Genomic DNA, 14,406 nt, shown 5'->3' with positions numbered 1-14,406 from the left:
CAGTTTTAATGAGCGCTGCCTAACTCATCTACTTTGCAACCGCAATGTGGCCATCAACCTCCTGGCACACTTGCTGAACTGTATGTGTAAAGTTGTCGTCAAAGCTTTATTAGTATTAAAAAAATTAAAACAGCTTAAAACAATGTGTTTGAGTACAGTACGGTGCACAGCTGTGCAAAGCCTCATTTCTTCATATTTGGCTTCTAAAGATCCAGACTTTCTTATAAAGTTTTAAAGTGAAGTTAACCAGCAGTTCTCCAGGTTTTCTGAAGGTCTTTGAACATTGAATGCTTTTTCTCTAACTTTCAATCCAATCCTTTTACCTGACCATTTTCAGAGGAACTCATAATTATGGGAAGAACATTATTTGTTTCAGAGAGACACATTTTGTGGATTTTGTTAAATCAACAAAATATGTCAGAGGCCGGCATAAAATTATATTTTTTTCACAAACAAGGTTATTTCCAAAGTGCTATCAGTACATTGTGCAGTGTATCCTTTAAACAAGTTAAGAAAATGGAACAAGTAACAGACAACAAACGTGGCAGGCCTAAATAAAAAAAAGTGTGTTAGAAAGTCATGTCCTTAAGAAATAGGAAGAAATCTAGCAAAGACCTGACACAGGACCTGAGACCTACTGTTCATTGAAGCGTGTTCAGAAATGGTCCCAGTTAATTACACGGCAACTGAACTGAAAATTCAAGAAATTCAAGAATCCTGGAGATCTATTCCTTAAAGAAATAAAAAGACTGTTCAGGCTGTGTTAAAGAATAAAGGTGGTCATATCACATATTGAGTTTGATGTTTGTTAGAATTGTGCAAACTTTTTTTTTTTTACCTCATATACAGTATTTCAATGTACGTTATTTCCTATTTCCCATTATCCTGGCAATACAAGTGGGTGGCTTGAGATTTTTTGCACTATAATGTCCGAAGTCAAAAACCAATTAATATCAATGGTACATTTTTTGTTAATGCTGGACACAATGAATTCTGATAAAAGCAACATCTAACATTGTTGTATTAATATAAGAGAGACAACCAAACCGTCAAAATTGATGAAGGTGAAAGCGCTCCCTCACTTTGCTGGCTAAGCTCCTATACTCTGCACAGATCTCTCGTTTCCTCCCTGCTATCAACATGAGGCTCAATGACACCTCATTTCAGCTCATTCACAGAGGCCAATTGAATGACATATCAACCGCTGATAAAGTATTTCCACTCAGCTCTTTAAGCCCCTCATGTGAAATGATGTCTTCATTTATTCATTCCAATGAAACCCCCATTTCCTGAATGGATTAGTGTTAAAGGGGAAATGCACTGGAGTAGGCTTAGTACAGGGAAATTTTACTTCCCCCCAAATATCCACATGATTTTCTGGATTTATATTATAAGGGATCCATTGACGGTTTCAAGCAATCTCTGAGAACATGTGCAAGTCGTTTCAGAAGTTTGGAACAAGGAAGTGCTCTTGATTACACAAAGTAGGTTTTATCTAATAGCTGGCAAAGACTGTTACGTAAAAGCAATTTTCCACCAGTATCTTGCATGCTAAGAAAACTACAGTAGAATTATAATCGAGCAGATTTGTGCATTATTGCAATCATGTATTTTGCACTACTTGGATAATTTACTCTCTTCATTAAATGATTACAATGACAAATTATCTCTCTATCGTTCTATTTCTTTCAGACTGTCTAATAAAGCTATTTTCTGATGGCATGCCAAAGGCCACTGCTGTAAAAACTAAAAACAGTATTTTCAAGCTGGCACAAGAGGCCGATCGTTGATTAGACCAAAAAGCCCAGAGATAAAAAAAACAGTGAATGGAAGCCTAAAGCTCAAGTAGTACTAATGGTTCTGAGGATTTAACCAATTTCGGTTCAGCAAATTGGTCGTGACTAAGCTTAATTTCAACCCGTCATGTGGATCATGCATATCTTCAAAATGTATTTTTCTTATTTCTATGGATCAAACAAGCACATTTAAATATTTAATCATTCATCTTCCCTCCTCTGTCCAAGGTAATCCAGCTTTATTTATTTACATTTCTTTGTTTTATATTCCTTCTTTTTGATTGTGTGTTTTAAACTTTCAATTATACATCATCATGAAGTACTGTATAAATAAACCTAGCTGTAGCTTTTGCTGAGTGTTTTTGCTGCTCACATGAGCTTGCATGCCTATTACACCACATGAAAAGGTTGACAAGTACAAGTTGTTGTCTTATATAATTTTACATTCATTAATAATAGCTGTTTCTGCATTGATTACTTTCTGCATTATGTATAGTGTATTACTTCTATATAACACATGTGTGCCAGACTCTGATAATCCTGGAGATTCTTCAAGTAGACTTTTCATGAATCTGCTGTAAAACACATTTCTTGGATTCACATAAAATGGTCTGTTGCACGGTCTCCCCCTTTCTCCTCTCGCTCTCTGCAATACAGTATTTAAACTAATCTGGTTCTCTGTAGGGTCTTTAACACTGTAATAAATGTTTATTACAAAGAGGAAAACACAAAACTTTTATATACCCCCCCCCACCCCCAACAGATCTAGCATTCAGTGCTATTGAAGTCACATTTAACTTTATAAGTGACTTGGGCTTTTTCCAGCTTGATATTGAATGTAAGCCAGTGCATACAGCCTTTCTTTTGTACTGAAGTAGCTTTTTCACTCTTTAGCACTTGGGATGTGTCATTTCTAAAGGCAAGCAGGCTTTCTTGGAGTGCTTAAAGACTAATAGTTTGCAGCGCTCTAATGTGAGAGGTGTTAACTGGAATAATGTGTGACAGGTACTCCCACATGCATTATCAAATCCCTCTCTCCTCTAACACAAAAACATGAAGATTTATTTGGTTATTATCTGTTGTCTAGCCAAGCTTTCTAGAAACTAAAAAAAACTAAAATTTTGGCAACAAAGTTGCAGCATCATTCTTCATCTTCTTCACAAATTTAAAAACTTTGAGTCAGCATGTACCCCTTCTGAGCGTTCAACAGAAGAAGTCTGGCATTTGGAAAGAGCTGAAAACAAAAATAAATGAGCATGGGGAGGTTTTCAGTTCACTATAGGAAGGTTAATTCAAGACTTTTTTCCCATTCATTTTTTGGAAAAAAGGAATATGCAATCACACAGAAGAGATTTAAAAACAACTTGAGTTGCTGCTGCAGCCCTACAGACTGAAATTTGATGAATTGTCTCATCCTCTGTCTCTCTCTTACTTTCATTCTAGTGCACTAGAATGGGATCTCTCGTACTCATTTTCTCATTCACACAATGCTCTTCTCTTCATTATTATCTTACTCAGTTTTACACCCTGCATTTCACATTGTCTATTTCTCATCCACCAGCTTTTCCTGTTTGACCGAATTTCTTTGTGTCCCTCCTTTCCACGTTTTCCCCACTCCTACTCTGTCAACTTTTACTTTCTCTAAACTCTGCTCAGTTGCTTGAATTTGCTATGTCTGTATCTTTTCCACTAGCTCTCTAATACCTGCCAGTTCTTTGGGAGAGGTGGGCTCTTTGGCAACAGATGGCGGTCGAATTTTCATCTCAATGGCGACCCTGGAGGAGAAGCGGGACTTCGTGGGTGAGAGCAACTCCTCGTTTGCTGACGAGTCAGTCCTTGTCATTAGGCTCTGTCCACTGCTCTCCTCCTCGACCAACATGACAGTGTCTCGCAGAGTGTTGCTAGGCGACATTGCCCTGGACGGTCCGAGGACTTGGTCGTCATGACTGTCAGTCATCTTTGAGGCAGAGCGAGGAAGGACTTGGACCTGACTGCCTCCTTGTCCATTGCTCTGCGGTCTTGGCGCAGTCGCAGTGATGGCTGCTTTTCCATGGCCTGCCCCTTGGTGGCTGTAAACCTTGTATCGTATCATTAAGATGATAATAAAAACAAGCACAGAAGCAACAATAATCCCTCCAATGATGATGATCATAGTACCACCCAAGAAGTGGCTGTGCAATGCTTGGCACTGGCTGAACTCTGTGTCTGTGGTAAATGACAGACAGCCCAAAGGACGAGTTGCAGTCAGCGATGTGATGACGTCATCAAACACGGCCAGGACACAAAGATCATAGCTACGTCCAGCAGCGAGGTCCCGCACCAGGAAGTCGTTGCTGCTGGATGGAATCATTCTGCCATGACAAGAAAGAAGAACACAAAGGAAAAGAAGATGTGAGTTCACCTTCACATATTTTTTTCCCTATATGTAGAGCATGTTTAACTGATTCTTCTCTATTACAATTATTCATCTTACTCGCAAGTTTGTCCTCAGGCTTCATGGTTGGTATATATATGGTTAAGTGGACATGCAATTAGTGTGATACAAGCATATTTACTGATAGCTAATTAATTTCCTTGGATTTTCAGGCAATAGTATGACCAGCAAAAACATATCAGCAGATAAACAAATTGGAGATAATTTATCTGAATTTCAAGGGTGGGACCACACCTTCCATGAGTACATATGCCTTCCTGCTCTATAGGCTGTTTATTTTGCATTTTTGTGCTCCACCCTGCTCCCCTTGTCTCAGTTCTCAAGCCTCTCGTTAGTACATGGGAATCTGCCCAGCCCAGGAGCCACTCTCTTTCATGAAACACCGTCAATCTAACTGAGGATGTGGTCCCTGCAAATGAAATGTTTGACAGAAATTGCCACAAGTGGGATACTGAAGACAACTTAAAAAAAGAGCATTTCTATTTTTATTTCATTGAGTCTGAAACTTACTTTATTTGAGGCTCTTACTTTGTGGCTTTTCACTGAAATAAGCATACAGATTTAAACAACCTTGTCTTGTAGAAAGATATTTCTATAAGCTAAAGGTCATCTCATTGAATAACTTGCATTTTTAATTACTTTGACGACAACAACAACACTGTCAGCCAGTTTATAGTTCAGACATGACATTTTGGTTTGAGTGGATAAAGTACTACAATTGTGAACTTCAGCAGAGTCATTAGGTGGTAGTTAGGGTAATTAACTTAATAAATTACAAGAAATGAACAGTTATATATTGGCTAATTGTTTACTAGTGTAAGCTATTGGACAGAGTGCCGCAATATCTTGCTTTGGTGATTTCAGTGACATTGCACAGCGCTCTCATCGGACCAACAGAAACCCGGTTTATCCAAACCTGTGACCATTTACTACTACACTGTACCAATTAAACCAGCAAGGAAGAGCCATGCAGCAAAAAAGTCCTTTCTGAAAATGATTTATGGATCTTCCTGTTTTGCTTCCTTGTATTTTTCTGTGTTATGTTATAAAAGCTGCACTGATGACACATGCACTATCATTAGATATTTCTGTGCTGCCTATGGCACAACAGTGACCTCAGTGGCCTAATTTCCCCAGAGAGTGGGAATTTATAAGTCTATGACTTGACTAACACAAAGAGTCATCCCTCACAGCTGTAGAATTCATCATTCTCTGATTAAACACTCCTGATTCTTCTCATTGTGCACTTCATAGAATAGAATAGAATAGAATAGAATAGAATAGAATAGAATAATCCTTTAATTGTCCCACAAGGGAAAATTTGGTTGTAACAGCAGCCAAAAAGACACATATACAAACAGAGAGTACACAGCACACAGAACAGAAACATACACAATTTTTCTTACATAGTTACATTAAGGACAATGGTTACTATATACAGAGTATTGTACAGTTATTAAATCAAATAAAAATAACTACAGATAAGAGGCAAACCAGGTTGTTGTGCGAATTGGTTAATTAACTTATTGCAGTTACAGCATTGATGTAAACATCTATGTTTGTTGGGAGCAGTTCTGATTGTACAGTCTGACAGCTGCAGGGAGGAAGGACCTGCGGAAATGCTCCTTCATGCATCTAGGATGCAGCAGTCTGTCACTGAAGGAGCTCTGCAGTTCACCAACATTTACATGCATGGGGTGGGAGACTCTGTCCTGTTCTTCAGTCTTTCTCTTCAGTCTTTGTAGGAGCATGGCATTGGCTGGTCCAGTCCCAATGCCAAACTCATCAATGGCATCAACCCCAACCACGAAGTACAACTTGACAGATAACACTCTGTGTGTCGTTCTATATTTGTGTGTGTGAGTGATTTCTCATGTGGTCGTGAACTGCTGTGAAAGGACCCCTGAACTGAGATCCTAAGAATCAAATCTGGAATCTTCAACAAATAATAGCATGATCTGAGATCACGCAAGGGGGTTGCTAAAAACAGGTACTTGTCCAAAGGGGCTAACACAAGGCAGAACTATCCTGGTCATGAAGGATTCCCACAAGGGCACAACACCATTAAACTACTGGATGATTACCTCCCTCTCCACAGCATATAAGCTTTTCTCAGGCATCATAGCAAACAAGCTGAGTAGGCACATGAGTCGATACATGAGCACAGCTCAGTAGGGCATTAAAATAACAACATGTTGCCAGTGCAACAGTTCTTGGTTGATAGCAACATACCAGGATTCTAAGATCTGGCAGACCAACATGAGCAATGCCTGCACTGACTATAAGAAAGCCTATGAGTCATCCACACATGGATACAGGAATTCTTGGCACTGGACAAGGCCAACAGTGTGATAACAACATTCATCAAGAACTCAACGTGACTGCGGAAGATGACACCAGAGGCCAACTTAAAGTCTGCTGTACCAAGTAAGTCACCATTAAGTGCAAAGGTACCATAGTGACGCACTGTCCCCACTGCTGTTCTTCACATCCCAAAACCCACTAAGCCAGCTCATCAATAACAGTGGATCTAGGACACAGATCTAGGAAAGGAGTCACCATCAACCACGTTCTGTACATGGATGACATCAAGCTGTATGCCAGGAGTGAATGGCATATCGTCTCACCATCTCAACAGGATCTATAGAAAGGACATCCAGATATTATTCGGATTGGATAAGTGTGGCTGAGGCCACACTTATCCAAAGGCTGGCTTAGGAGAAATCACAGAGATTATGATCATGGCAGCAAAAGAACAGGCCTTAAGTATCAGATCCATAGATCCAGAAGTCTACCACAGTCAATAGGACTGTTGTTGCAGACTGTCTAAAGATGCACGGAGACTATACAACACATAGTAGCAGGAAGGTTGGACCATGTACTGTATGCTAAAAGGCATAACCTTAACCATAAGTGGTGGGGATAGTGTACAGGAACATCTGTGCTGCATATGGACTACAAGACAAAATATGAGACACCAAGGTGGTTGAGCACAACAGGGCTAAGGTCCTATGGGACTAGGAGTCAGGACTAGGATTTCGGCTGTTTGTTCGTTGTTTTGTAACCTCACACAGTTGCCATGGTCAATACTGTGAGCTTGAAGACATGAGGGTAAGCCTGTGTCTGGTTTTATTGCTAACTTAATGATGTATCAGTTAGGGCTGGGCGATATGACCCAAAATTCATATCTCGATATTTTTTAGCTGGATGGCGATATAAGATATATCTCGATATATTTTTTTAAAGCCATAAAGTAAGAACAAGAAGAGAGTTCTTAGTCAAAGCTGTGTCCCAGATGTCACACAGGCACTTTTATTAACATAGAGCAGATGTACATAAAATTTACTCAAAAATAAATTATGAGCATTTATTAAATAATAATGCTCCATAAATAAAAGAAAACAATGTTGTTTTTGTGCATAACAAAAAGCTCACAATTGTGCAGTCAAAATGTAAACTAAAAGACGCTGAGCATAGTAACAAAGACAGATTTCACAGCTGCTCTGTTCCCAACTTGTACTGCGTGACTGATAGCCTGGAGTTTGAAATCCGCTTCGCAACCACGTCTCTTAACAGGTGCCATTTATGGTCCTTATACACAGTAGGGTAATATTACGTTGAAGCACAGTACGTATCACTCCGCGAGGCTCAGCCGTAATGCTCCGACAATCCATCAAGCGGTGCAGCTCCGTAGCTTACCAAAGTCGTACTAAAACATTTTTTGACAGATTGCTGAGCGCCGTGTTCCACATAAAATCGGTTCGCGGCCATCAAGCACAACCAGAATTCATACATAAGGCGCGCTGTCAACTTTTGAGAAAATGAAAGGATTTTAGTCCGTGCAGCACCTCTGGGCTGCATGGCGTTAGCGTGGTTAGCTCGTTAGCGTGGTTAGCTAGCTAACACATTGACGCCGTCCAGCCCCACGCACGGGGCGATGCGCAGTAACTCGTTAACGGAGATTTGCCGTGTCCATCTTGTCGCTTCCTGCAGGTGAAGCGATGGGGGAGGAGGGGGAGTTGTGTTCAGTGAAAGAGAGGCGAGGCCGAGTAACGTTGCGTAGAGACGGAAGTGGACGAAAGAGAGGCAAACTTGCGGCTCCACAAGTATAATTATAACGTAACATAGACTATATCGATATAAAGGATATTGTCAGATCTTATATCTCGTATAAAAATATATCGATATTTTTTAAAAACTCGATATATCGCCCAGCTCTAGTATCAGTACAGAAGCTTTAGAGAGTCATAGATTATACAGAGACATGTTGCAACAGTTTGAAAAGACTTTCTGGTGGTTTTAACTTCTTCTCATCCTATACTAGCACTGAGAGGTTTTGTCTCAGTGACAACACCTATCATTCAGTACAATGCTGCAGCAAGTATATGCACCGTCAGTGCTGATATAAATGGTACAGAGCTGTGGCAAAGTCAGTGTTTGCACACAACACAAGCACTGCGGTATCTATGGTTGGTCTCTAACCGGCAGCTTGGCAAAGATCCTATTTTAAATTGTATATAAACTGTATGTATCTATAAGTAAATATCACCTCTGTCCACTTTAATAAACTTCAAACTACTGCAAACTGGGAGTTCTCCTCAAGCTGTTTAGACAAAATGATAGCTTTTTGTACCTTTTCTCATCTTTGCAGTGTGAGAAACTAAATCATAGATTACCAGGGGAGAAATTTTAGAAAATCTGTAGGAGAGTGGGGCTGGCAATGTCCTTTAGTGAAATCCACGAGGCACATGTGGGCTTCCAATCCAAAATCTGCAGTATGACACATTGCTTTCAGTTTTAACAAGTATCTTTTTGGTTAAACTTACACCAGAGTCTAGCTGCTGTGAAAAGATGCAGCGTGTTTCACATGATGCAAACTGAGGTGTGTAAAAATGCCCTCAGGAGCTAAACAGTGTGACTCAAAACACATTATGTAAAAGTCGTGACTGATCAGAATTAAACTGTCATGGAGACAGAGGGAGCAAATTTTTAATATTTGTCACTGTATTGCTTCCAATTATAGCTGTGAACTACTTTTCATAATAATATAAAGTAGATAACAATGCTCAGTGAATGCTGAAGTTAGAACATACTAGCGGTGATATTCCTTCAAAATGAAAGTGCAGTATAGGGGATAACTGTGCCAATATACTGTGAAACAATGGAGAGTAGTAATAAAGACACTCCAGTGTGTAATGTGCTGTGTTCTTAGCCAATCCTTGATATTTTTGGCTTTGTTGTGATTTGCTGTCATTTGTTTTTGTTTCAGTGAGTTCTTTGTCATATTGATTTGATTTGTTTTATTCTGTTTCATAATGATTAGGCTGAAAAATATGACAGATGCATCCTTCTGTGGGACATAAGCTCATTGAAAGGAAACTATTTGTATGACTTTACATTACAATAGACAGAGACATTTTTTCTTATCAATTGGCACAAATAGTAATACATGTTAAATGAATAGGTTTTGGGTTAAGCCATAGTTTGTGAAGTCTAGCTAAAGTGGATGAAGGGCAGACAGAGTACAAGGAGTAACTGATGATAAATGATCTTTAATTTAACAGAAAAAATTATATTTTTTATTAGGTTTTATCTTCACAAGGAAAACACACTGCTCAAGCTGGCTCGCAGTCTGCACTATTGAGTTAAGTCTTGAAACCATACAGACCACAGGACCAGAGTACATGTAAGGTCATTAATATTATGTTGTAAGGATCAGTCTTATGCAGCCACACTGCGTATGAATGGATCTGTGAACCTTTTCATTCCATTCAAATTCTCTTTGCCCATAATCATCATCTAGAAGGGAAAATCTATTCCAAAACACTAGGGGAATCCCCCGGTGTGTCCCCCTGCCTATAAGTGCTCTTTTCCTAATAGGAATTAATCCAGGAAACGTCAACTGCCCTGAGGCTTTGCTAAAAGGCAGCTGCATGTGAATCGTAAAGCGAGTGGGTAGGTTGAGGTGAGGCGAATTCTAGGGAGAGATGTTATTCAAACAAAAAATACCACCACCATCTTGCTATGTTAAACTTTAACAAGCAGGATTTGTTAAGTAGAGGACTATTCATCTCCGTTTTGTGTGTTGCATTTGTGAAATTGACCTGTTCTTATAGAGATGCTTTCTGACTTATTATTTATTGGGCGATCGTGGCTCAAGAGTTGGGAGTTCGCCTTGTAATCGGAAGGTTGCCGGTTCGAGGTCAGAGGGCCCGGTGGCGCAGTCTCGCCTCTGTCAGTGAGCCCCAGGGTGGCTGTGGCTACAATGTAGCTTGCCATCACCAGTGTGAATGGGTGGATGACTGAACGTGTAAAGCGCTTTGGGGTCCTTAGGGACTAGTAAAGCGCTATACAAATACAGGCCATTTACCATTTCACCATGAATGAGTTCAAATAGGATCACTTACAAAACAGTATTGGAGAAACGTAGGATTTAATGCCTTTGGCAAGGAGTCTCGCTCAAGGAATGTTTGCTGACACACGAGGGTGAACATATTCCTTCAGCTTGGAGGATAATTTTCTTATTTACCACTGCACAGTTTTGCCAGATACACAAATGGTAGAATAAACTTCAATTATATCAGAGTAAATTAACACATGGCATTTAATTTGCACATTGGCCAGCATCTGTTTGTGTTTTGTACATCCGCTATTATACAGATGCATGAGGATTGATGCAGCATTTCCAACCAATCAATAATTAATTGTGCCGCTGAGTTTTTGATCCTGTGTAAGTGTGTCATGACTTTAAAAAGGACAAGGACTGCTGGGCCAAGCAGAAATGCTTCAGCATACCCATTTGACACTGCAATCATACTGGATGGTTTATTCAGTTAATGGGTTCAACCATAGTTGGACACACACACACACACGCACGCACACACACACACACACACACACACACACACACACACACACACACACACACACACACACACACACACACACACACACACAGAGTTAACTTCTTCCATGATTCACATTCACACAAGCACACACTACTACTGATCTACACTAATGGTCTGTATGACTGCTGCTCTCTTGCTCACTCGCGCATCACACAAACAGATTAACAGTCAGTCATGTTTTGTCACTCTTCGGTTTGACGCTCACACCCCCAGGTTAACATGGAAACACACATACACATGAATCTGCGCCTACACATAGCTATACTAGATCCATTCAAGTACACAAAAAGAACCAATCAGATTACCGGATATTATGCGTACACGTTTAAATATACCTCAAGCAAGAGACTAGTCAGATTAACGAGTCATTTGGAAATGCAGAAAATGGCACTTTTCATTTCTTTAACGTCACTAAAATGACACATGGAAGCTACGCAATGAGCTATTGTTTATATAGAGAGAGCAGTGAGACGGGGGCCACTATTCAATCCTCGTCCTTGCAAAGCAGTACTGTAGGTCTTGGGTGCACCAACTATGTGGGTGTCTCCAAGCACACCTGCTATTTTGGTTCATGTAGGTGCAGCACAGCAGTCTGATTACAAGCATATTTGTTCCTGTGAGGGTGCTAGAGTTTTTTGCTTATGTTGCTTATGAAAATTAGAAGTATATATCTTATAAAGATCAATATTTATATCAAAGTTGACCTTTTAGGTGCTATATCGTCTGTGAGACTATTTCAATTCAATTCAGTTTTGTCTAAATAGTCCCAAATCACAACAACAGTTGCCTCAGGCAGCTGCTTGGCAGTTCACTTTTTAAAGAGGTTTAAAATACCACAAGTGGTCAGAATCTCAACAGTAAGTGTTGCTAACTTTGGGTACATACAGTGGGATGATTGCCATGCTGGCTATAACTAGTTCACTGTAAATTTTATGTCATCTGAAAATTCCAGAGATCCCAATTCTTGGGGACAGTGACTTTGTTTCTAAAAATTATCTATGTGTATGTGTTTTTGAAAATAATCGTTGTGGAAAATCAGGTTTTACTACTTTGAGAAAACAGCATGTAATGTGCTTTTTCCTCACACCACAACTTTACATGGAAACACTTACACAAATCATATCGATTAAAAAATAAACAAAAAAAATCAGATTACCCCTTAAACTACTATGTGGCTGAGTGTACACATGTATAAAAATACTGCATGCAGCAGAATAATCAGAATAACAAGTTTAAGTGATTGCATATGCTTAACAGTCATTTCTACATTTCTTTATCACTTTATCACTCTTTTAAGCTTAGAAACAAGCTTGAACCACCAGACTTCTCAGGCTTGTAAAATTACCCGAAATTCAAATTCCACTTCTATATTCCCAGATCCTGGAAGTTCTCTATGGTGTCTCTAAATTCCTGTGAACAGCCTTTAACCTGAATTTCTGTAGCAAGTTACAGGCTTCTTACTGAAAAAAATCCTACTTTTCACACAGTGTCTTTGAATCCTGGTTCAAAATAATTCCTATTAATATAAAATGCACTTCACTCTCAACAGACTACTTATAATCTTTACCGAGAGCCGAGGGAGATTTCACAGTGACCTGTGATCAGTGGGGAGCAAGACATCCCCTGGGCTCTGACACAGAGCAATCTGTCACAGCACATGTATCATCCTGAATACTGAATAACTACGATAATGCTGCCATCTCTGCATATACTTTTTTTGAGGTGCAATCGGGTTCAGAGGAAATTGTTTCGACCCTTCAATCTTCTGATAGTGTGTTTTGAAAACCATCAGTCCTATTCTCTCATGTATCGCCGCATTTTTACAGAGACTTTATATTGACAAGTTTCCCCCTCCTTCATCAATGTTGTTTTCATGCCTTTTCATCTCTAACGCCTTTCAATGCAATTGCATTCAAAGACTAGTAATTATTGTAGATTGCTGTCATTTCCGCAGGTTATTCCTCGCTTGTGTAATGCAAAGCACAACTTATCTGTGCAATTCCCATCTAATGACTTGTATTCCAAAGCACACTTTGAAGATCTAGGGACAGACGCACAGTGCAGTGCAGCCATAAATGTGAGATCGCACGTATATGTATTTCAGGTTGTTACACAAAATAATTTCTTCATGGACTCGATATAAAGAAGGGGCGCTAAAAAGGTCACAAGAGTTCTACACTTCCATAAACTCACGAGATTGACCAAATCTCAATAACTACATATATTCGGTATTCAATGCCAGCAAGTAAATGTTACATATTATCACAAACATCTAGACTCAACTACCAAGTAACAACCTTATCTGTACAAAACACCAGTCAAAACATTTAAGATCAGAACCTTATGGTACTTTACAGCATCCAAAGTGTTCATAGGATGTCACAGTCTAATGCTTAGAGTCAATTACTACGTTATATAACAGACTGCAGTGGGAGTTTTTTTCAGCGGAGAATGGCACAATATTTGCTAGAAGACTTACAGCAGAGCTATAGGCCTCAGTGTCTGTAGCCACAAATAGCATTAATACATGGTAATAGACCTATTCTCAGCAGCTCTACTTTGTTAGCATGTCATTATTGTCTTGTCTCAGGCGAGAACAGTGACAGGTTTGTTAGAGGCTCTTGTTACAACAGCAAAGTGACGAGGGCCGCTGCACTGCTCAGTCCTTTGTGTGCATGTTCACGAGTGAGTGTGCCCACTCTGAGTGTGGCTGACATTTACATGCACAGTGCAGTTATGTGTACACACATCTGGGTCTGTCATAAGCCTGACATTTTCATGCTGTCTGCATTTACTTAGGCTGACTGGCAGGAAGAAGCTTTGTTTGTAAATACTGTCAATCAATCAGCCCTGGGGCACCCGCAATGGATATCCACACAAGCATGCGCGCACACAGACACATGCAGTGTCGCGGAGTCACATCCAGAGCTTTGGCTTGCAACTGTTGATCTAAGCAAAACGTCAAGTGAATATTTATGATAATGTGCCCTGACTGCTTTTTTAAATAATTTAATGTGCCAATTATTCAACCAGCGCAGACAGTCCAGAATAGAAGAGGGCAAAGGTTTGACAGCAAAGTCCCTGAAGTACACAAACTCTGTCCATCTGCTAGACGCACTGCAAAAAGAAAAAAAATCACACTAACTGTGTCACTGAGCAAAACATGGATGTTATATTAACTGGTGGATTCGGCAGAACCTCATCAAGCTTCACAGCAAAAGAAGCGGATTTCTTACAACTAACAAAAGTGCCTGCCAAAAATGGTATC

General features: G+C 39.7%; 1 protein-coding gene across 4 annotated transcripts in view; it reads right to left on the bottom strand.

Moving 5' to 3' along the window:
- LOC113036260 (leucine-rich repeat and fibronectin type III domain-containing protein 1-like protein) overlaps positions 1-14,406 on the bottom strand; it is a 205,031-nt gene that overhangs the window by 18,088 nt on the left and 172,537 nt on the right. For 3 of the 4 annotated variants that reach the window (XR_003274436.1, XR_003274437.1, XM_026192476.1), the window contains exon 9: positions 3,501-4,147. Coding sequence is in view for 2 of the 4 variants with exons in the window: in XM_026192476.1 (XP_026048261.1) it covers positions 3,501-4,147 (647 nt within the window). In the remaining 2 variants the exon portion in view is untranslated. Of the gene's footprint in view, positions 1-1,796; positions 4,148-14,406 lie in introns of those variants that run through there. The other variant, XM_026192475.1, reaches the window with a different exon arrangement.

This window comes from Astatotilapia calliptera, chromosome 14 (genome assembly GCF_900246225.1).
Source record: "Astatotilapia calliptera chromosome 14, fAstCal1.2, whole genome shotgun sequence".
Classification (NCBI taxonomy): Eukaryota; Metazoa; Chordata; class Actinopteri; order Cichliformes; family Cichlidae; genus Astatotilapia; species Astatotilapia calliptera.
This window is presented reverse-complemented; position numbering and strand designations above follow the sequence as displayed.